Source organism: Medicago sativa, chromosome 6, assembly GCF_051527215.1.
Source record: "Medicago sativa cultivar Bolivia chromosome 6, Bolivia_mono, whole genome shotgun sequence".
Classification (NCBI taxonomy): Eukaryota; Viridiplantae; Streptophyta; class Magnoliopsida; order Fabales; family Fabaceae; genus Medicago; species Medicago sativa.
In genome coordinates this window covers 87470721-87495730 of record NC_140754.1, presented here as the reverse complement: position 1 = coordinate 87495730, position 25010 = coordinate 87470721, and the positions used below count along the sequence as shown (strand labels likewise).

At 38.5% G+C, this 25010-nt stretch overlaps 1 protein-coding gene across 6 annotated transcripts; it reads left to right on the top strand.

Moving 5' to 3' along the window:
• Positions 1-721: 721 nt before the first annotated feature.
• Positions 722-3485, top strand: LOC146917830 (uncharacterized). Of its 6 annotated transcripts, none has more exons than XM_085719595.1 (5): positions 722-884; positions 1030-1121; positions 1994-2300; positions 2377-2461; positions 2594-3485. In XM_085719595.1, exons 4-5 carry the CDS (start codon positions 2378-2380, stop codon positions 3341-3343), a joined length of 834 nt encoding a protein of 277 aa, XP_085575721.1. In that variant the 5' UTR covers positions 722-884; positions 1030-1121; positions 1994-2300; position 2377; the 3' UTR covers positions 3344-3485. The 6 variants fall into 6 exon arrangements, with proteins under 6 accessions (XP_085575721.1, XP_085575722.1, XP_085575724.1 ...); XM_085719596.1 differs by having other exon boundaries at positions 723-884; positions 1030-1111; XM_085719598.1 differs by lacking the exon at positions 2377-2461 and having other exon boundaries at positions 729-884.
• Positions 3486-25010: the final 21525 nt, after the last annotated feature.

Here is a 25010-nt window from a genome sequence, read left to right as displayed (position 1 = left end):
TTTGATTGGTTGAGTGTTTTTTTTATTAGTTTTTGAAAAAAAGTTTTAAAATAAAAAGCCAAGTGACAGATAAGATTTGGTTTGTATTTTTTAATTTAAAAGAAAATGGACTCAAGTTATGATTAAATTGATTGAAGTTTGATTAAGAAAGAAAATAAAAAGAACGCTCACTTGATTGAAAATCAAGGTTTATTATGAAAATATTTTTGTGATTTTTGTTATTTGAATGTTTTTGTTGTTTTGGAATAATAAATGAAAATTAAACTAACGGAGCAATAAAATTGAAAGCGCGTGGACTTGTAGTGACGTTGGATCACCACATAATCCCTAACCTATTTTTTTTGTATTTTTTGATATATATAAAGCAGTAAAGCACTACAAGAAAATGGCCATTTAGCTTCAGAAATTTTAGCTTCAGACCATTTCTGATGCTAGTAGCATCAGCTTAGCATCCACAAATTTTGAAGCAATTACACTTTTTCCAATTTATATTTCTTATAAAATTTAGCTTCAGTCATAGGGACGCTATAATTTATATTGTTGACGCTAATTTTTTTAAAAATTTTATCATCTAATTAGCATCCACAATTTCTGATGCAAAACTTTAGTAATTTTTAACTTTAAAAATAGCATCCACGATGAATGAAGCTAAAACTTTATATTAGTGGCAATATGGTAATTATAATCGGTTGAAGTAATGGCAAAAGGGGCAAAATGGAGAGAGAAATTTCAGACCCTCTCTTTCATTCTCTCTCTATCGCGAGTCTCTTTTCTTTTTCACGGTTTCTCTCCCAAAATCCACACTCACCCAAAAAGTCCTCGATTTTAGACATCTTGAAGCTTGCATGTGTCATCCTCGTCTTTAATTTTTCATTGGAAGCAAGGTAAGTGAGAATAATTTCTTTCCCCTCTTTTCTTCCTCTCAAATCCGAAACTAACCCTAATTTTTTACCCAATTCCAATTTCTTCAATTACATTGAATTAAAGCCTTGAATGTGTGATTTTTCTTGTACTGAACATGAATAATAGGTGTTGTTAAAAGCTGAAGACTTGGAGAAGAACAAGGAGTTTGAGGAAAGTGGGAGTCTTGTGCACTTTAAGCAATTGAAAGGTAATTTGAGGTGGGTTCCTAGTAGGATTTCAATTGATAAACTGTGATTTTTTATATTGATTTTAATTGATTTATGAATAAGTTTCAGCCTTTAGATCGAAACTGCTCTTGGTGTAGTTAGATTCTTAATTGTTGTAGATTTATTTTAGCTTCTCCATGTTTATTGGATATGTATAGCTATATATACTTGTTAAAATACGAATATGTTTTAAGTACTTCATACATGAAGTTTGTTGTGCTCCTGGTGCCCATTGTAATGTTCATAAATCACTAGTTTAGGCTAAGTTAGATAATAAAATATATATATATATATATGTAGGTATATTGCTGGAATTTTAATAAGAATAGATAGAGAAGGATAAAGGGAAACAAAGATAAAATAAAATTAAGTTTAGGTAATTAGGCAGTTTTGTGTGAAGATATATCATAGTTTTTGTCTTTTGGTTTTGTTCACATATAGTACATGATAAAGAAAAACAAATAAAAATGTTGACAACGACATGTAACCTATCTCCACAATTACTCAACTAATTAGCTAAGTTGGTTAATATATCTAATATTTCTACCTAAATCTTATATATATTCACATCTTTTTAACTTCTTTTTTGTATTTTCATCTTAATTCTTATATATATTCACATGTTTTTAACTACTACTATCAATTCACTCTCATTTACATTTCTTTAATTTTTTTCTTTTTCGTCTTGTTCTCTTCTTTGCTAGCTACCTTTTTGCTAAAAAAAAAAAAAAAAAAAAAATTCTTTTTCGTCTTGTTCTCTTCTTTCAAGTATTAAATCTCCAAAGAGTGTCACGGAGAATGTTTTTGAGGTGTTTTGTACTACTGAACTCATTTCTTTTTTCTTTTCGTTCTGTTCTTTCAAGTTTCAAATATTAAATCTCCAGAGAATGCTACATAGTGTTTTTTGAGATGTTTTGCAAATAGCTATTTATACCGCGAGGCATCCCATTTTTTCTCTCACCACTTCAAGACCTTCAACTTGTTACCGACCACAAGTTTTAGAAATGATCCCCGATCTGCACATGAGGCAGTTCTACCAACTTTGTCTATCTTGAGCAAATGTGGTCGTCCTAGTGGGAAGCCTAAAGATTATTGGCTGACAGATAAAGAATGGAAATATGCTCATGTGCATGTCCTTATCAATTGTGAGGAGGTTAAACCATATCTTGAGTAAGTTACATTCTTATCGCATCAATTATGATCTCAAACAAATGCATATACTTATTAATTTGGTTGGTGATGTCAGCATGTTCTTGGAATGTCATTCTGTCAACAATGAAGATGCTTCTAGTCGTATACATGCAGAATTTCCTTTGTGGCTGAAGAAATATGTAGGTTAATGCACACAATTTAATTAGTTAGCCAATAAATTACATAAATTTAACTTGTGCCTTATGTATAGGTACACAATTTAATTAGTTAGCCAATAAATTACATAAATTTAACTTGTGCCTTATGTATAGGTACACAATGACAGAAACGGTGTGACAAACCCATACATTAGAGGATTATCTATGGGTCCTGCATCGAAGGCAATATCATGGAACATGCACTTTGTTAATGGGTACAAGTTTCACACTCAAGAATGGAGTAATGGAAAAAAGACCACAAATTGTGGGGTGCATGTAAAAGGTATTACAGAAGGAGGAGAAGATGATTATTATGGCATCATTCAACATATCTTTCAATTGGAATACGAAGACTTGAGCAATAAGATAACACTATTTTATTGTCAATGGTTTGACCCAACAAAGACTCGTGGGACACGGGTTCATCCGCAATACAATATTGTTGACATTAAAATGGATAGACATTATGCTCTGTATGACCCGTTCATCCTTGCGCAAAAAGTAAGACAAGTGTATTATGTCCCTTATCCAGATATGTGTAAAGATATGCGTGGTTGGTCTGTGGCAATTAGTACAAAACCAAGAGGACATGTGGAGATTGAAATAGTAGAGGATGAAATTCCTTATCAATGCGATGATATGTCACCGACTGTACCCGTCACTGAGTTGGAAATACTACATGGTTTAGCTGATGCAACACTAATTGAAGAGGTTGAGATGATTATTGATCCTAACAATGATCTGATGGACCACGATGGTCAATCGGAAGATGATGATGATGAAGAGGAAAGTGATGGGGAGGACAATGAGGATGAGGAAAATGAGGACGAAGATGAGGATGACGATGACTATGATGATATATAGATTACATTATTATTGTATTGAAGTAGTTGTTAGTTTAAGGGAAGGATCAAAATTGTATTTTGGAGTATTAAAGTTTAAACTGTGTATTTATCTTAATTTGTAGTACACTATGTATTTATTTTTATTTCTCTTATTTCTTCTATCACTACATGCTTTCGGTTGTTTGTATTATTCTGCTAGTTCAAACTGTATGTATTTTCTCTTAAGTGTTCACACATTTCCCTTATTTTCTGTTAATTCTAACTGTATGCTTTCGGTTGTTCTAATTGTATTTTTCTGTTTTGGAAAACAGATTGCTTGACCAAATGGCTGGACAATGTCATGGAAATAAGCGGAAAAAGTCTTCCACCAAAACCCATTCGACGTAAGGCTCACCATGACGTGGAGCTAGACATGGTATGCATTCATTAAATTCTTCAAATATTCATTGCTAGTCTAGTGATTGGGTTGAAAGTCGTGCTGAAAAACTTATGTAAGTTATTTATGGTAAAATTTGAAGTTGGCATTGAGTTACTAGTTCCATTGGTGCAAATGTGAATTGTATTTTTTTTTTCTAAGACAAGATTAGGAACCTAAAATTAGAATCTGAAGCATAAGTTTGAACTAATGCTATCAGATTTAGAAACCTAGGATCAGCTGAGTGCTAGTCCCTACATAGCAAAACTACAATTAATGTTTGTTTTTAAGGTAAAAAAAACAAAATCACTATCACACAGTAGTTGAGACTAGCTAGGGATGTTAAATATTACATTGAATGGCCACGTGTATATAGGCAGGCTTTGTTTTATTATGTTTTATTTCTCTTATATTTATGCAGTATGAATGTTACATCATAAAAGATGATTGTGATATATCAGTAAATCTGGTTGTCTTGTGAACTATAAGAATTATTCTCTGTTGCTGAATTATTCTCTGGTGTGAATTGAAATTGGTTACAAACATTTTGGATTGTGGCAGAAATTATGCATTGTTGTATTACTCAAAAAAAAATGCATTGTTGTAGTAGAGGCTACATGCATGTTACCTTTTGGAATAGACATAAAACATGCACTACAAATGTGTTCGCTGATTTGACAATATATTAATAAGTTGTGGTTTGGCTTTATGATTATGTTTTGGTTTTAGGATTATGTTTAGTTTCTACTAAATTTATGGTTAAGACTTCATTATATTTGTAGTTTGTTTATCGTTAGATGCCTCAATTTCAATTCGTGTTAATATCTCTATAATATTATATTTTTAAGTCTTAAATATTATTTTGTAAGTACGATAAGGGGTCGTTGACCAACAAAAAATATCCACATGCATTCAAGTTAATTAATGTCAGCGAATTGAATTCAACCCCCTTTCCGTTTAGCATCCACAATTTCGAAAGCTAAACTTAGCATTCACAGTTACTGATGCTAAATTTACAGCAATTTTTAGCTAAACTTAGCATTCACAGTTACTGATGCTAAATTTAGACCAATTTTTAGCGTCCATTTTTATTGATGCTAAGTAGCGTCTACATTACATACATTTTTAACACGTGTTTAGCTTCAATTTTTGCGTCCACTTTTGTAGATGTTATTTTAGCGTCAGCTGGATGCTAGTGTTTAGCATCCAAGCTTTTACTGTCGTCAATTTTTTGGACTCTATACTGACTCTAAATGGCTGTTAGCATCCACAATTTGCATTTTAGCATCCATTTTTCAGCTGAATCTAAAACACCATTTTCTTGTAGTGAAGAAATAAAAGACACACACACACACACACACACTTTTTTCTCATTTATATTGTATTTACATTTGACCTATATACATTCTAAATCTATGCAATAAAGTAAATAACGGAAAATAAATATGCATGATGATATAATAACATAAAATAGATGAATGAGATGCAAAAGAAAAATACAAATGCAAGGGAAATTAAAAATGCATGGAAGAAATGAAAATGAAATGCAGGGGGTCCAATCATAAGGTGGGGTGTGCAGATTAAATCCAGGCCATCTGATTGAGATCTTACGGCCTTGATTTAACTACAGTGTGAAGCAACACAGGTTAATTGGATCAAATCAGACAAACGTAGGGGGTGAGGGTGCACGTTAAGGCGTGTACCCATGCGCACAGGATTGGGACGCCTATAAATAGGCTTATTTCCCTTTTTTCCTCATTTCCTTCCTTAATTTTCTCTTTCCACTTTTCTCTCCTTCTTCTGATCGTACAGTTAAAACTCTATAAATTAATAATGTCAGGACCGGAGAAATTTATTAATTTAGAGAGTTATTAATTTATCGATAAATTAATAATTATTAATTTAAAGAGTTTTTAAGTAATTATACTGTATATACCAAACAAAAAGGCAAATTAGTCTATGCCTCTTAGAATTACGTTGCAGCGAACCTTAGAACTCAACGTAAATTAGCAACTATTGTGTTCATTTGCATTGGAAATCAATAATGACTTTTGAAGTGCAGTAAATGCAAACAAGAGGAACAAATGTGTTCAATGTATTCTTAATATTTTTTTACAGTTTCTATGAATTATTAATTTATGATTTTCTTGGGACCGAAAATTATAAAGGGATCTCCCGAAAAATTATTATCTTATTATTTTATCGAGTTTTTCAATTTTTTACATTGGCCCAAGTCGGGACCGGACAAATTTATTATTTTAGAGAGTTTATTAATTTACCGAGTATTAAATTAAAGAGTTTCTACTGTATTCTCTTTTCTTTTCTCTTCTTTTTCATTTTTTTTACGATCTCCTTCTTCTTTTCTTTCTTCTCTCCTTTTTTTGTTCTTTTACACAAAAACAACAATAAAGGAACAAAACTATATATGTATGTATATGGAAAAGAAAAAGGAAGGACGAAAATGGTTTATACCCTTTGATTCAGATCCGACTTTGGTTGTTGGGTTTACGGCTGGTTTGCGATTTGAAACTTAGTGTTGGCGATTGTGATTTCGTGAGGGTTTGGTATGAGTTTCTGGATTGACGATGTTGGATTAGAGTGGTAACAGATGTGTTGGTTTTGATTTAACTGACTGTGTTGTGACTGTTTTGTGCGATGGCCTGGCTGTGGTTATGTGTGTTGGAACGAGTTTGGTTACTGGTATGATGGTGATTGGATTCTTGTGGTGAGGTTTGAAGCTGTGCGTGAAACTGTGTGTACAGGTTCTGATGAAAAAAATGTTTGATTGAATGGGTGTTTGGAAAAAATGGGAGTTTGTGTTGTGATGAATCTGTCGATTGAAAATTGCCCCCCCCCCCCCCCCTGTTGTGTTGTCTTCTGTCCCTTTTTAATCAAAAATGCATCCCTTGATTTGGTAAGAAAATTACTCTGATTAAATTGGAATTGAAGGTGGTTAAATGGTGTTAATGGTGAGGACGCGTTTGGTGATTGTTATGGGAAGAAAGAGTAGACCTTGACACTGATTGTGCAATGCGTGGAGAAAGAAAGAAAAAAGGACCCTGGACTTGGATTTTGACTCATTGGACACTTTGTTTTTTTTTGACATTTTTTTACTATATAAAAAAAAGAAAAAAAAGAACATAAGACCTAAAAATGAAAGTAACAATAATAAAAAGTAAAAGATAAAAGTGAAACTAAAATAAAAAATATAATAAAGATAAAAGTAAAAGATGGAAAATTAAAAAGTAAAAATAAAAACTAAAAGACTAATAAATAATAAAATAAAATAAGAGTGAGAAGAGGGCCTGAATCGGAACAAAAATGAGGTATTTTAAAATACCTCTCTGCCGAAATTTTCACCGAAAAGACAGAGAATATTCCGTGCCCAGAGGACATGTGTCAGTGGATCCTTAGGTCAAAAATTGGGGTATGACAGATGCCCCTATTTAAGTTTCTTCGTCCGGAGACTTGAAGATGAAATCTTTAATTTGACGGACCGAAGAGACTTAAATACAGAAGTACACCAATTTTGGACCTAAGATGCTGTGAAATGCTCATGATGCAATTATGAATGCAGGACGACAAAGATGATTTAACTGAGACAAGAAACAATAACGGGATACCCAAATTCTTTGAAGAAAAAGGGATCTGACTCCGCTAGAGGGAATGTAGTTTCACTGGGGGAGGATTGTCTATCACCGTATTGATTTGGAATGATAACTTAATGAAGACAAAATTTTAGCGACATCTCTAGAACAGCTAACGCTGGGGATGACACCTCTAAAATTGAAATTGACCGGTGACATCACTAGAACAGCTAACGCTGGGGATGACACCTTCGAAATTGAAATTGAAATTTGAAATTGACCGGTGACATCACTATAACAGCTAACGCTGGGGATGACACCTCTGAAATTGAAATTGACCGGTGACATCACTAGAACAGCTAACGCTGGGGATGACACCTCTGAAATTGAAATTGAAATTGACCGGTGACATCACTAGAACAGCTAACGCTGGGGATGACACTTTTGAAATTGAAATTGAAATTGATTAGTGACATCACTAGAACAGCTAACGCTGGGGATGACACTTTTTCATAAGACAAGAACTTTTGCAAGCTATTCGCTTGACACACAGGTAACAAAAGAGGCTTGCAAGCTATTCGCTTGACACAAAGGTAACAAAAGAGGCTTGCAAGCTATTCGCTTGACACAAAGGTAACAAAAGATATTTGCAAGCTATTCGCTTGACACACAGATAACAAAAGAGGCTTGCAAGCTATTCGCTTGACACAAAGGTAACAAAAGATATTTGCAAGCTATTCGCTTGACACACAGGTAACAAAAGATGTTTGCAAGCTATTCGCTTGACACAAAGGTAACAAAAGATATTTGCAAGCTATTCGCCTGACACCAAGATAACAGTAGAGGTTTGCAAGCTATTCGCTTGACACCAAGACAACAGTAGAGGTTTGCAAGCTATTCGCTTGACGCACCATGAGTGAAGATCGAACTGAAGGGATACGACAAAACAAGACTATGGGTGACCAATGCGGTTATGTATGAATGATGTTGTGTATATGCTGGGTATGAATGAACGTATGAATATGTGAAAGTATTAATGTATGAATGTATGATTGTATGAATGTAACTTGTATGACTGTATAAACTATACATGATGGGTAACTCGATGAAACGAGACAAGACAGGTAGGATGGGAGGCGGACTGACAACACAGTACAAACACTCGGCAAACTTCCTTGAAGATGATACTATTGTGAACAAATTGCGCTATTGACAGTGAAAAGAAAAAAAAACCAGGCACAAGGTAGCAACAGATGCCTCATGGGGATAAAGCCCATTGTCAACCAAAAGTCTGGAAGAAGTCTCCATTTGTAAACCGACGCAGAGTACCCTTCCCCTGGCATGCTTCAACAGTCATGTTTATTTTGTATATATTTTTGTTTTTGTTTTTTTTTCTTTTTGAAAATCCCTAACTTTTGCCTGGACAGCCCTTTCGGGTTTTCAGTCCAACGGGAATATATTCCTTTTTTAGTGCCCCTAATTTTTGCCTGGACCGCCCTTTCGGGTTTTCGATCCATCGGGACGCTCTCTATTGCCTAAGTCGCCTTTTCATGTTTTCAACTTAGCGAGCTTTTATTTTTGTATATTTTTTGTGTTTTTGGACTGTGACAGCATCTTGCTCAAAGCAGAGGTCCTCTCCACATTGCTTAATCATGTTTCTCTTCCGAAATGTAACCATTCTCGAGGCGGATGTTGATGTACACTTCAACTACTCACGAGCTCAAAGAGAGTGCATTTGTTGTTCACACTTTTCAAAAGATGTAAAAAAAAGTTTTGTATTTTGAAAATTTTTGCTTCAAGTATTGCCATCAAAAATAGAAGAAATTTTGCAAATAGAACAAACGGGAGTTCCAAATAAATGGGCACAGGCTCAAATTTGATGAATTGAGTGGTGGCCTGCCAATGGCGTGGCCCCACAGATCTTTGAAAAATTTGGAAAATGGTAAATATATGGGAAGGTACATTGAACACAATAACCGTTATTCTCCCTAACAACTTTGAATGCCCCTGTTCCGAGTCTCTGATCTGCAGATGCTTCGAATCGGAGGTCTTTAGATAGCTGGATGCCCCAAGTGGATCGTGCCTGACCGGATGCGACCCTGAATTGCCCCTGTTCTGAGTCTTTGATTTGCAGATGCTTCGAATCGGAGTTCTTTTGATAGCTGGATTCCCCAAGTGGATCGTGCCTGACCGGATGCGACCTTGAATTGCCCCTGTTCCGAGTCTTGGATTTGTAGATGCTTAAGTTTGAGGTTCTTTGATAGCAGGTATGCCCCAAGTGGATCTTGCTTGACTGGATGCAGTTACTTTGTCATGATCCTTACTTTTTGCATAGATCGCCCTTTTCGGGTTTCAACCTATCAAGATAATCATCATCTTTTTTTGTCTCTAATTTTTGCCTGGACTGCCCTTTCGGGTTTTCAGTCCACCGAGACGCTCATTTTTGCCTAACCCGCTTTTTAGAATTTGCGACTTATCGAGCTTTTATTCTTTGACAGAGTATTTCTTGACTGCACCGGCATTCATAGGACGTGTGAGTTTGTTGTCGTCCATAATTGTAAAAGTCATTGCACATGGGCCTACATAACTAGGCATCCACTTGCCCCTGGAGTCTGGTTGGAAAGTAGTACAAAGTTCCCTTCCTGAAATTCATGGGGGCGAACCTTTTTGTTAGAAGTTTGCTTCAAACCTCTTTTGATATATTCGTACAAGGTCGTCATGCGTTTAAATTCGATCAAGCTTGGACTTTATCAGAACTCCTACTGACGGGACTTCGATCTTTACGGGAAGCACGACCTCCATGTTGCATCTTGGGGAAGGAGGGGGGGTTGCCCTGTTATACCCTAATTTTGGACCTAAAAATACTAACTCAATTCATCTTATCTTGCATTTCAGGCCATTTGATATGTCTCTGATCAATTGCATCTCTCTCTGTATTTTATTTCAATGCTATCTGCAAAATTCACATGTAAGGGTATTTCAGTCATTTCCTATGTCAAGATTTCTTTCAATCTTTTAAAATTTTGTTTGAGTCCTTTCAAGTAGTTTGAATAAGTCTCTGTTCCATTCTACGTCAAAATCCATTTTAAAAATTGCATTTGAAGTCATTTTGAGTCAGTTTTGCCCCTAGGGGCATTTTAGTCTTTTCATGCGTTGAAGCCCTGTTTAAATCCTAAAAATTGTCTCTAAGTCTTTTAATTTTGCTTGTATGAGTTTTTGATTCAATTTCTGTTAAAAAATCCATTTTTAAATTACATCTGAGTCATTTTTAGTCGTTTTAAGCCCTAGGGGCATTTTGGTCATTTCACACGAAATTTTGGCAGAGAGAGGTTACTTTAAAGTACCTCATTTAAGCCATTGGTTCGTTTTAGTCCGCTTTGTCAATTTTATTCGTTTCACTTTACGTTATTTTCCAATTACCAATTTTAATTCATTTTATTTTTTAGTCCTAAATTCCTAAAATTGCATTTTAGTCCTTTGAGTCACTTTATTTTCTTTTAAGTCCTTTTTTTGATTCGAATTTTTCAGGTCAAACTTCTTAATTCTTTTGGTCAATTGCAACTAAGTCCTTTTTTACAATCCAGTCCTTTTTTTTCTTTTTACAAGAATAGTCCATAAATTTTTAATTTTTGCAGATTGGTCCTTTTAGTTCTTAATTTTGCAGAAAGGCCCTTGGGTCCAAAATTTGTCCAGTTTCGAATCAGAGCAAGTCCAGGGACACATGTCAACAAGCCATTGGCCACCAAGGCCACATGGCAGCCTATAAAAGGAGCCAGTTCATCAATACAGTGCCAGGATCAATCATTCAACGCCAACTCATCAGAAAATCATAGAAACAGATTATCACTTTCTCTCTCTATTCTGTTACGATCAAAAATCTCAAAAGCTCAAGAACACAAAGAACACAATGAAGAACCCTAGAATTCCAGAACAAAGAACTGAATCGAATTGAAGCAACTCCACTGCAATTCTCAGAGATTCGCATTCGAATCTTCATCATCGAATTGGGGAAACTGCAATTCAAGCACAATTTCAAGGAAAGTGTGCGATCACAGTTCGAAGAGAGTGAGAAGAAGGGGAATTGAAGCGAGATCACAGTTCGAAGAAGAAGAAGATCAAAACACCGATTTATTTTCGGTCTCGAAGTTCACCAGAAGAAGCCGAAGCTTGCTCAAGGATCTTACGTTTGAACCTCCAAACAAATCCAGGTATATTCAAGAAAAACCTTCTTGTTTTGGCTCATAATCATCATCGAAGGTTTGAAATCAAGAATAAACGGTGAATTGAAGAGAGATTTTGAAAAAGATTCAAAGAAGTTCGAACGAAACCCTAGAAATATGAATCGTCCAAAATTCACCGTTTATTTCATCAATTGAGGTTCAAATCCATAATCAGTGAAGAAAGTAGTTCGAATTAGGGTTTTGCTTCAGAAAATTTCGAAAAGAAAGTTGAAACCCTAAAAAACCGTAAAGATCCAAAATCAAACCTGTGAAAACACGTAGATCGAAACGTTTTGAGCATCTTTCTTCAAAGAACGCATAGATCGAAACGTTTCGAACTCTTTCTCTTCAAAAATGTCAAGATCGAACGGTTTGAACCACTTTCTTCAGAAAGATAGCAAGATCGAAGTAATTCATGTTCATTCAGTGTTAAATTGAGTGTTGATTCATAGTTTATGAGCCAAAAATCATGTTTAATGTGTGAAAACCATGAACGGCGCCGTTAGGGTTAAGGTGAGAAGAAGAGAGAACGAGAGAAATCTGAGAGAAGAGAGAGAAACGAATGGTGATAATGGACTGGACCGGTCCAACAGCCTTTGTATAGGTGACTGAACCGGTCTGGTTCAGTCTTGGCTCACCAGCTTTATGTCCTGGCCGTTAGATCTAGGGGTTGATCCAGTTGGATCAATCCAATGGCCTTCTTTGATTCCTGAAGGATCCAGGATCCATTTCCTCCTTGGGCTTGGGTTTGGGCTTGGTTTTCCAGCGAATTTCCCCTGTTTTTTGCTATTTTTGTCACTACTTCTTGCTATTTCTACACCTTCATGTTCAAAAACTTTGTTAAAAATTCCAATTAATTTTTCATGTGTTTTTGACTAGTTTCTTGACCTTCATGTGATGCTGTTATGTGTTGAATTTGGATAAAAAATAAGTAGCTTTTTTTTCAATTGTTTATTACATTTGTTAAAACTTGTGAAAATTTTACATGTTCTTGTGATCAAAAACCTAAAAAAGAAATTCCTAAAAAATTCATATAAGCTTCTTGATGATTTTGTAGCATTTTGTGATAATTTTCATATGTTAAAACTGGTTAAAAAAATAAGGTGTAATTTTCTTGCTATTTTGTGACACCTTGTGCTAAAAATGAGTGAAAATTTGCTTGATTTTAACCCAAATTGCTTGGTGAACATTTGTGACCTATGCCATTTGATTTGAGGGAGTTTTAGCCACTGTTTGTGTTTGATATTGTTGCATAATTGTGAATCTTGGTTAATTGCTTAGGTTACAAGTTACTTGTGTAAATAAACAATGTTAATATGCTTAAAGTTTGTTTTGAAATGCCAAGTTAATCATGTTGCCTTAATTCCCATTCCAAGATTTGGTTCTAAACCTTTAAAATGTATTGGAATGTGAGAATCATAAGTCATATGGTTCTTGCATTCTATGAACAAATTTTAGCCATGTTTGCACTCATTTTGCCTTTATTTTGGTTTGTTTTCCATCCTTCATGTTATAGTGTCTTTCTTGCTTTATTTCTTTTGATATTGCCTTATGTTACTAACCTTTTCATTTCATGTTTCATCATTTCATAAGCATCTCCATTTCATCCCATATTCATCTCTATTTCTTTCTTGCAATTTAATTTGTACCAAAGTTAGAATGTAAACACTTAGGAGTTTTGTAATATTTTTACTTTCATGCTTTTAAATTTCTTGGCAAAGAGGCCATAGAATGTATCTAGGGTATGATGTAAAGGACAATGGACTCTAATGATGTACACCGACACAAGCACCGACACATGCACACACATCACTATATAGTTAGAATATGCATGTTTAGATGTATGTTTAGGATTGTATGTTTAGATGAATGCCTAGGATTCATGCTTAGAAAAATCAATTTTCCAAAAAAATATGAATAACATCATTCAAATAATTTTCCAAAGAAACCTTGGGATCAAAATCCCATTGAATTTTCCTTTTCTTTTCTTAATCAAATTTTAATGAACCTTAATCATACTTAGACCATATTTTGCAAATAACTAATTCCACCTCACCTTTTCTAAATCTCATGCCCTTGAGGCCTCTTTCTATTCTTCAAAATCCCATTTTCAAACTTAAAATCAATCAACAAAAACAAAAAACATTTTTGGAAGAGAACTACGGTGGATTTGATCCCTTAAACGAGTACGTAGGTAAGGAACAAAATTCCTTCAATTCAACTAAAATAAAAATTCAAAAACATTCTTCTCCCTCCAATTCTTCATTTAGTAACTTTTAGGTGTAAATAACATTTTCAAATAGCATTTAAAAATAAAGCGCGCGCGTAGAAATCAAAGACGGTTCCTATAGGATACTATAGTCGTTATGGGTGCCTAACACCTTCCCGTAGCGAAAACAACTCCCGGACCTCGATTCTCAAGGGTTTTGCTTACTTTTTCCCTTCCCAAGAAAAAATAAGATATCACCGGTTAGAAAGGTTCAAACGTAATCAATGTTTGACACCCGAAAACCAAGATAAAATAGCTGGCGACTTCACTGGGGAGATTCGAGAGTTACGCCTAGTCTTTATTTCCACGCTTGCGCTTCATTTTTTACTTGTTTCTTTTACTCGCTTTCCTATGTGAATAAATGTTTAATATCTTGCAAACGTGTGGGGTGAGAATATCAAAAGTCCTGCACCCGGGCTGAGTGAACTTAGGATTTAGGAGGGATATAATCGACAATTCATTCCGGGGGTTGCCTCGTGTTTTGGATTATGCGATCAATCCCACATAGCTGAGGCATTTTGGGGGTGATGTTGTCGGCGCGTGTTGTCGTGTTTAGGCATTTTACTTCTAATTGTTCTATGACGCTATGAACCGTAGATAACCAAACCCATCCATGGCCATTTTCTAGGACGTAGTGCAGAGGCTAAACCGAGTGTTGTCTCGAGTTTTAGTCGTCACGCGATACTACACTCAAGTTAGACCTTCCACGTATAATCATGGAGCGAGTGTTGTCTCGTGACACCATGAGATACGTCGGAGAGGTTGCAACTTGGGAACCTTTTTAGAACCCGGTTACTATTTCCTAAAGCCCTAGTTTCACCGGACACCGTGTCCACCCATGACTCCTCGACTTTGAACTTTAACCCACCATGTTTTCGCCGAACTTGAACATAATCATGCATTCATGCATACATGCATACATGCATAAACTTTTTCCATGCATTGTTATCGAAGGGCTTAGACAAGTTGAATTTGTAAACATTGCAGGGATGAAGATGACTAAGTCCTACAAGTTCAAGGAAGTGGATTTGGCTAGTTTGAGAGATTTGGCACTCAAGATCGAGGATCCGACTGGTTTCCGACGTCGTTACGGGGCTTTGCTTTCTATTCTCCAGACTAATGTGGATGAGAAGCTTGTGCACACTTTAGTGCAATTCTATGATCCGAAGTATCGGTGCTTTACTTTCCCCGACTTTCAGTTGATGCCTACTCTAGAGGCTTATTCTTCCTTGATGGGCTTATCTATTGCTAAGGGGGTGCCTTTCTCAGGACCTGAAAATCCTCCTACTCCGTTGGTTATTGCTAAGGATCTCTATCTCAAGACCACCGATCTCTCCAAGAATCTTATCACTAAGGCACGCATCCGAGGGTTCACTTCAGAGTATCTTCTTGGGAAAGCCAACCTCAATACCACTTGTCAGGACACTCTTGAGGCTATTCTTGCACTTCTCATCTATGGGCTTATTCTCTTCCCGAATCTTGACGGCTTCGTGGACATGAATGCTATTATGATCTTCCACTCCAAGAATCCGGTTCCTACTTTGCTAGCTGACACATACCATGCTATTCACGATCGTTCCGACAAAGGTCGTGGATACATTCTTTGTTGTGTGCCTCTCCTCTATAGGTGGTTTATTTCGCACCTTCCGAAGTCTTTCCATGACAATCCGGAGAATTGGTCTATTTCACAGAGGATTATGGCTCTCACTCCTAATGAAGTGGTTTGGCTTACTCCCGCTTCTAGAGTCAAGGAAATCATCTTTGGTGGTGGAAAGTTTCTTAATGTACCTCTTCTTGGTACCCGGGATGGAATCAACTATAACCCGGAGCTCGCTTTGCGACAATTTGGTTTCCCGATGAAAGATAAACCCATCAATCTTGCTACAGCTCCTTACTTCTTCCACTACTCCAATGCTCCCACGGGTATAAAAGAGGATGTCATGGATGCTTGGTCTAAACTTCGGAAGAATTAGGTGAAGCATATGGGTGTAAGGTCCGGTATTGCTCATGAGGCCTATACACAGTGGGTGATAAACCAAGCTGAGGAGATTGGCATGCCTTACCCCTCTATGAGATATGTGTCTGCAACTGTTCCTACCATGCCTTTGCCTCTACTCCCACCTACCCAGGAGATGTATCAGGAGCATCTAGCTATGGAGAGTCGGGAGAAGCGTCAGTGGAGAGCTAGATACTATGAGGCTGAGAACTTGATCATGACTTTGGATGGAAAGGATGAGCAGCGGACTCATGAGGTCTTGACACTGAAGAAAGAGTTAGCTAAGGCTAAGAGAGAGATTGAAGAGAAAGATAGGATGCTTATGAGGGACTCCAAGAGGGCTAGGGGTGCCCGTGACTTCTATGCACGATACTGCAGCTATGAGTCTGAGTCTGAGGATGACGCTTCCACTTCCTATGCTTGAGGATTTCTTTTCCTGTTGTTATTTCCATGTGTTTATGTTGAAATTGTCTTGTAAAACTATATGTTGGTCGTTTGTTTCCCGTTTATGTTAATTGTTGTTTAGTAATGTTTACAAGTTCATAATTTGTCTAAAACCCTTCGATAGCACAAAAAGAGTCTTTTTGCATATGCATTTACACATTTCATGCATTCATTGGTCACAAAAAAAACTTCTCCGTGCTCATCGCCTCCTGGTTTTGTCCGCCGCAGTCTGAAAAGTGGCTCGTGTTCGCAAAGTCTACCAACCAGATAGAATTCATCAGACAAGATTTCACAAGAGAAGGATGATGGCTAATTTTGAAGAGGAAAATGCTCAGCTCCGTGCCGAATTGGCTGCTATGAAAGAAGACTTGGCTAAGGCTCATGACGCTATGTCCGCTATGCTGGCTGCACAAGAACAACCAGCCACTTCTGTTCCAGTTACTGCTGAGGTGATTCCCTCTATCCCACTGTCTACTGTGGCTACTGATGCTCGTTTTGTTATGCCCAACGGCCGTCCTTATGGCCTCTCAGCTTACTACTCTCCTAATACTGCTGCTGGTGTCTCTGGTTTTGCTGGTCAAGGACAGATTCCTGTGTCTACTGCTATGCCTCAAGTAACCACTGTCGTTACCGACCCTATCGTACACACTGTGCAACAGGTGATTGATGTTGACACTCCGCACGGACAAAATCCCGCAATGGAAGCTATGAAAAGACAGTTAAGGGAGTTGGCTGGAGAACTCCGTGAAGTCAAGGCTAGCCGGGGAAACAACGGTGCTCCTGCTAAAGCTCGTGATCTATGCTTGGTATCCCGATTTGAGGTTCCTAAGAAATTCAAAGAGCCAGAATTTGACAAGTACAATGGGACTTCTTGCCCACATAACCATGTTATCCGGTATGTCCGAAAGATGGCTAACTACGCAGATAATGATGCACTGATGATCCATTGCTTCCAAAGTAGCTTGACAGATGATGCAGCAGATTGGTACACTAGTTTGAGCAAAGATAACATCCATACTTTTGAGGAACTCGCTGCTGCTTTTGAAGGTCAATATGAATTCAACACCCGTCTGAAGCCAAATAGGGACTCTCTTAAAGCCCTATCTCAGAAATCAGATGAAACCTTTCGTGAGTACGCTCAGAGATAGAGAGGGGCAGCTGCCCGTGTTTCTCCTCGACTTGATGAGGAAGAGTTAACACAAACATTCCTGAAGACTCTGAAGAAGGAATATAAGGAAAGAATGATAGTCTCAGCCCCAAACAACTTCTCTGATATGGTTACAATGGGAACTCGTCTAGAGGAGGCTGTCCGAGATGGTATTATTGTCCTTGAGAAAGGTGAATCTTCAAACAGTGCGCCAAAGAAGTATGGTAATGGTCACCACAAGAGGAAAGAATCTGATATAGGGATGGTATCTGGTAACCCATCTGCAGCTGCTACACAATTACCTATGCCCTATCACTACATGCAGTACTCTCAACATCCTTTCTTCCCACCATTCTACCAGCAATATCCTCTGCCACCGGGTCAACCACCAGTGCCCGTCAATGCCATCGCTCAGCAAGTACAACAACAGCCTCCTGCTCAACAGCAACGGCAGCAACAACAGGGTCCCCGACCCAAACCTTCTTTTCCACCAATACCAATGCGGTATGGTGAGCTACTCCCAACTCTACTAGCTAAGGGGCACTGTGTCACCAGGCCAGGCAAGCCTCCGCCTAATCCATTGCCTCCCAGGTTCCGACAGGATCTGACATGTGAATTCCATCAGGGTGCTCAAGGCCATGATGTTGAAGGTTGCTTTGCTCTGAAATATATTGTGAAAGACCTGATAGAAAAAGGACGGTTGACTTTTGAGAACAGTGTCCCTCATGTCCTTGACAATCCGCTTCCAAACCATGCTGCTGTTAACATGATTGAGGCCTTTGAAAGGGTTCCCGTTCCTCAAGAGGATCCCATGTTGGATGTCCGCAATGTCGTTACTCCCTTGGTGCCATTACATGTCAAGCTATGCCAGGCTTCTCTGTTCAAACATGATCATGCTTCCTGTTCAGAATGTCTTCGGAATCCTATGGGCTGTTGTGTTGTGCAAAATGATATCCAGAGTCTAATGGATGACAAATACTTGATCGTCAGTGATGTATGTGTGATTGTGCCAGTGTTCCATGATTCTCCTGTTGAAACTGCATCTCATACAAGAAATGTTGAACCTTTGGTGATCAGGTTACCTGGTCTGGTATCATATACTTCTACAAAAGCAATTCCTTACAAATACAATGCAACCATGGTCGAGAATGGAGTGGAAGTACCTCTGGTATCCCCAGCTGCAGTTGACAATGTTGCCGGTGAAATCACAACTCTGAGAAGCGGAAAAGTCTGTCCACCCTTGTTTCAAAAGAAGGTGGTGACACCTATTGCCACGGTAACTCCACCAGTCGCTCCTCCTGTTGACAAGAACACCGGCCCAGCAGGCCAGTCCATTGAAGAGTCCAATCTGGATGAAATCCTGAGGCTTATCAAGAAAAGTGACTATAAGATTGTTGACTAGCTGCTGCAAACCCCATCAAAGATATCTATCCTGTCCCTGCTCATGAGCTCAGAAGCTCACAGGAAGGTGTTGATGAAGATACTTGAGCAAGCTTACGTTGATCACGAAGTCTCTGTGGAGCAATTCAATGGAATAGTGAGTAATATCACTGCTTGCAACAGTTTGGGGTTCGGTGATGATGAACTCCCCGAAGCAGGGAAACATCACAACTTGGCTCTACATATCTCAGTGCACTGTGGGTCTGATATGATATCCAACGTTTTGGTGGACACTGGATCATCGTTGAATGTAATGCCTGAGTCCACACTAAGGCAATTAAGTCATCATGGAATTTCCCTGAGGGGTAGCAGCTATCTAGTTAAGGCTTTCGATGGATCCCGCAAAGATGTTCTTGGGGAAGTAGACTTGCCAATTACCATTGGTCCTGAGACATTCCAAATTACTTTCCAAGTCATGGACATCAATGCTTCTTACAGTTGTCTCCTCGGAAGACCGTGGATCCACGACGCTGGAGCGGTAACTTCTACGTTGCATCAGAAGCTCAAGTTCATGAGGAACGGTAAGATTGTCACTGTACATGGTGAAGAGGCATATCTGGTTAGCCAAGTGTCATCTTTCTCTTGTGTTGAAGCAGGGTCCGCTGAAGGGACGTCGTTTCAAGGCTTGACCGTGGAGGGTGCAGAACCCCGAAGGGCGGGTACTGCTATGGCTTCACTGAAAGATGCCCAGAAGGCTGTTCAAGCAGGGCAAGCTGCAGGCTGGGGCAAAGTGATTCAGATTCTGGAAAACAAGCGTAAAGAGGGCCTTGGATTCTCCCCAACCTCGGGTGTTTCAAAGGGAACCTTTTACAGTGCTGGGTTCATCAATGCTATTACTGAAGATGCTGCTGGAGGTAGTCACGTGCCTACATTTGTTATACCAGGAGGCACTGTGAGAAATTGGGAAGCCATTGATGTTCCTTTAGTCATGCATGCTTCCATGTAATGTGTTTTGTTGCTCATGTTTTTTTGTTTTCAAAATAACAATCCTTTCGCTCTGCCCAAGGCGAAAGTGATATCATTGTAAGGGCGTGTTTGTTTCGGCATTGCCGTTTTCAATAAAAGTTGTCGTTTTTCTCACGACTCTTTGTTTTTTTATTTTTTAGCGCCTTTTTCTTGGAAATAATGGTAATGCCAGAAAAAACCAAAACATCTGTATTTTTCTTATTAATTTCAAAAATCTGCATGAAAAACTTTTTCTGAAATCATCCCAATCATATTATGCAGATTGAACCATAATAAACCCGTTGAACACAGTGACCCTATGGTTCCTCCAAATTTTGAATTCCCTGTATACGAAGCTGAAGATGAGGATGATGATGATGAAGAGATACCGTATGAGATCACTCGACTGCTTGAACAAGAACGAAGAGCCATTCAGCCTCATCAGGAAGAGATTGAACTCGTCAACCTGGGTACTGAAGAGAACAAGCGAGAGATCAAGATTGGTGCTACACTTGAGCCAGAAGTGAAAAAGAAGATCACTCAGCTTCTTCATGATTATCCAGATGTCTTTGCATGGTCCTATGAAGATATGCCGGGTCTAGATCCCAAGATTGTGGAACATCGGATACCGACAAGGCCTGAATGTCCTCCTGTCAAACAGAAATTGAGAAGATCTCGTCCAGACATGGCTCTTAAGATCAAAGTTGAGGTGCAGAAGCAGATTGATGCGGGTTTCCTCATGACAGCTGAATACCCTGAGTGGATTGCCAACATCGTACCAGTACCAAAGAAAGATGGGAAAGTGCGAATGTGTGTTGATTACAGGGATCTGAACAAAGCCAGTCCAAAAGACAACTTCCCATTGCCTCATATTGATGTACTTGTTGACAGTACTGCTCAGTCTAAAGTCTTCTCCTTTATGGACGGTTTCTCTGGTTACAACCAGATACGGATGTCTACTGAAGATAGAGAAAAAACGTCCTTCATTACTCCATGGGGAACGTTCTGTTATAAAGTGATGCCGTTTGGCTTGATAAATGCTGGTGCTACCTACCAAAGAGGTATGACTACCCTGTTTCATGATATGATTCACAAAGAGATTGAAGTATATGTTGATGATATGATTGTGAAGTCAAGTGATGAAGAGCAGCATGTGGTGTATTTGAAAAAGATGTTTGAAAGATTGAGGAAGTACAAGCTGCGGTTGAATCCTAACAAGTGTACATTCGGTGTACGATCTGGAAAGTTGCTAGGCTTCATTGTCAGTCAAAGAGGCATTGAAGTTGATCCAAACAAAGTCCGAGCCATCAGAGAGATGCCAGCCCCTCAAACTGAGAATCAAGTCAGAGGCTTCCTCGGACGTCTGAATTATATTTCAAGATTCATATCTCATATGACTACTACCTGTGGACCAATTTTCAAATTGCTCAGAAAGAATCAGCCTGTTGTATGGAATGATGAATGTCAGGAAGCTTTTGATAGCATTAAAGAATACCTGTTGGAACCACCTATCCTTGTCCCGCCAGTGGAAGGAAGGCCTTTAATTATGTATCTATCAGTGTTAGATGATTCAGTGGGTTGTGTTCTCGGTCAACAAGATGATACTGGTAAGAAAGAACATGCTATCTACTATCTGAGCAAAAAGTTCACCGACTGTGAGACTCGGTATACAATGCTTGAAAAGACTTGTTGTGCTTTAGCTTGGGCTGCCAAACGCCTGCGTCATTATATGGTGAATCATACAACTTGGTTGATATCCCGAATGGATCCAATCAAGTACATCTTTGAGAAGCCCGCTGTTACTGGAAAGATTGCACGTTGGCAAATGTTGTTATCTGAATATGATATTGTGTACAAAGCTCAGAAAGCAATCAAAGGAAGCATCCTTGCTGAGCATCTTGCTTGTCAACCTCTTGATGATTACCAGCCGATTAAGTTTGATTTCCCCGATGAAGAGATTATGTATTTGAAAGCAAAAGACTGTGAAGAACCACTGATCAATGAAGGGCCGGACCCCAATAGCAAATGGAGATTGGTGTTTGATGGTGCTGTTAATGCTTATGGTAAAGGAATTGGAGCCATCATTGTAACTCCGCAGGGGCACCACATTCCTTTCACCGCTCGAATAACTTTTGAATGCACAAACAACATAGCTGAATATGAAGCATGCATCTTGGGCATCGAAGAAGCCCTTGACCTGAGGATTAAGCACCTTGACATCTATGGAGATTCTGCACTTGTTATTAATCAGATAAAGGGTGAATGGGAGACTCATCATGAGAAGCTGATCCCTTACCGTGACTATGCAAGACGTCTGTTGACATACTTTACCAAGGTTGAATTGCATCACATCCCTCGGGATGAAAATCAGATGGCTGATGCTCTTGCTACTTTGTTTTCCATGTTTCGAGTCAACCACTGGAATGATGTGCCCGTAATCAAAGTGCAGCGTCTTGATAGACCCGCTCATGTGTTTACCATTGAAAATATGCCAGATCAAGCTGATGGAGATGTGAATGGTAAAAAGCCTTGGTATTACAACATCAAGCAATTCTTGCAGAATCGTGAATATCCACCTGGTGCTTCCAACAGGGATAAAAAGACTTTGAGACGATGGGCTAGTAAATTCCTTCTGGACGGAGAAATCCTATACAAGAGGAACTATGACATGGTCTTGTTGAGATGTGTTGACAAACAAGAAGCTGAGAAATTGATGCATGATGTACATGACGGTACTTTTGGGACCCATGCTTCGGGTCACACTATGTCAAGGAAACTGTTAAGAGCCGGCTATTACTGGATAACTATGGAGCGTGACTGCCACAAACATGCTAAAAGATGCCACAAATGTCAAATTTATGCTGATAAGATCCATGTGCCTCCACATGCTCTCAATGTTATATCTTCCCCATGGCCTTTCTCTATGTGGGGCATTGACATGATCGGAAGAATTGAACCAAAAGCTTCCAATGGACATCGTTTCATCCTAGTGGCAATTGACTACTTCACCAAGTGGGTTGAAGCTGCCTCCTATGCAAATGTGACCAAGCAAGTGGTTGTCAAGTTTATCAAAAATAACATCATCTGTCGATATGGTGTTCCCAACAAGATCATCACTGACAATGGTTCCAATCTGAACAATAGTATGATGCAAGCTTTATGTGAAGAATTCAAGATTGAACATCACAACTCTTCTCCTTATAGACCTCAGATGAATGGTGCAGTTGAGGCCGCTAACAAGAATATCAAGAAGATTGTTCAGAAGATGGTCACTACTTACAAAGACTGGCATGAGATGCTCCCATTGGCCTTGCATGGTTACCGTACTACGGTACGCAGTTCAACCGGGGCAACTCCTTTCTCTCTTGTGTATGGTATGGAAGCAGTTCTCCCTCTGGAAGTGGAAATTCCATCTCTTTGAGTAATCATGGAAGCAAAATTAACCGAGGCTGAATGGTGTCAAAGTCGGTACGATCAATTGAATCTGATTGAAGAGAAACATATGAATGCTATGACTCATGGACAGTTGTATCAAGTGCGAATGAAGAATGCTTTTGACAAGAAAGTCCGACCTCGAGAATTCAAGGAAGGCGAACTTGTATTGAAAAGAAGGATAAGCCAGCAACCCGACCCAAGGGGCAAGTGGACACCTAACTACGAAGGTCCTTATGTTGTCAAGAAGGCTTTCTCTGGCGGTGCTTTGATTCTTACACACATGGATGGTGTTGAGCTTCCAAATCCTGTTAATGCCGATATAGTCAAGAAATACTTTGTCTAAAAAGAAAAGAACAGCGTGGTAGGTCGAAAACCCGAAAGGGCGGCCTAGGCAAAAATGCGCTTCCCGGTGGATCGAAAACCCGAAAGGGCGGTCCAGGCAAAAGTTAGGGACAAAAAAAAAATGAATATGAAAGAGCTCGCTGAGATTGTATGCAACTCAGGCAAGAATGAGCGCCTCGATGAGCCGAAAACCCGAAAGGGCGGCTCATGCAAAAATGAGGTTGACAATAAAAGACAAGTAACTATATCTGGCAAACCACCATCACCCCTTGGGGCATCTACAACTGTCAATGATCGTCTTCATCAGAGGCTTCTGTACTTGTGAATTCAAAATTTCTATGAAATGTAGCGGTCATCGTGTTCAATGTATCACCAACCAATAAAATTACCATTTTCCAAGCTTTGTAAATCCGTGAAGTCATGCCTTTGGCTGACTCTCACTCTTCTATATCAATTTGAGCCTTTCTATTGTTTGAAACTCTATTTCCTTTCTACTTTCAATGCTTTATACAAAATATTTCCTTTCCAATTGATAATGTTAATGTCTGAAACAAACATTTTTGAAAATTAAAAAATCTTTTTCTGTCTATTTTGAAAGCAAACCTGAGCAACGGGGTACATTTCAATGAAACATGCATGAATGAATGAATGTCAATGTCTATTTCAATACATGTTACAAGCAGGTTACTCCCCGGGATGATCTGTGGTCAATGGCAAGAATGAAAAAACAGAATGAAAATGAAAAATTGAAAAAAAATGAAAATGAAAAGCTCGCTAAGTTGAAAACCCGAAAGGGCGGCTTAGGCAAAAAATGAGCACCCCGCTGATTGACAACCTATGAAGGCAATTCAGGCAAAAATGGGGCAATGAAAAGAATCTTATCCCCCGGTGAATCGAAAACCCGAAAGGGCGGTTCAGGCAAAAATGGGGTTTGAAAATGAAAAATGAAAAGAATATTGAAAAAGCATTGACCACAGATGCGAACATCCAATGTTCACCCAGCATTGACACGCCTAGCAACGGCGACCTGTATCCAAGAACTTTCCAAGGATCCCTCCTTTACAAGTTTTATTGCCCTCAGCCATGGTTTTGACACGTCTCTCAACGACGGTCTCTCCAAAGAGGTTCTTCCCCTGTGAATATGTTGCAGCACGAGCCACTACGTGCCCAATCTTCCAATGTTTCGTCTGCCTTTGTGAAACTTCTCTGTCAAACTGCCAACCAATCATGCATTTCAAGCATTCATACATGCATAATCATGCATTTTATGTGCTCATACATCCAATAATCTTGCTATACCATGCATACATGTTGCATATCCAACTCTCAACTGTCAAATTCAATCCAAATCTCCACTGTCAAATTCAATTTCAATCTCCAATTTCAAACCAATCACAAATCCAATTCCAATGTCAAATTCAATCCAATTTCAACTGTCAAATTCGA

Excerpts from the sequence above, each read along its gene's own strand:
- LOC146917830 (XM_085719595.1), top strand. The coding sequence starts at position 2,378 with ATGTTCTTGGAATGTCATTCTGTCAACAATGAAGATGCTTCTAGTCGT. Across the intron at positions 2,462-2,593 it reads CTTTGTGGCTGAAGAAATAT|GTACACAATGACAGAAACGG; the intron begins GTAGGTTAATGC and ends CCTTATGTATAG.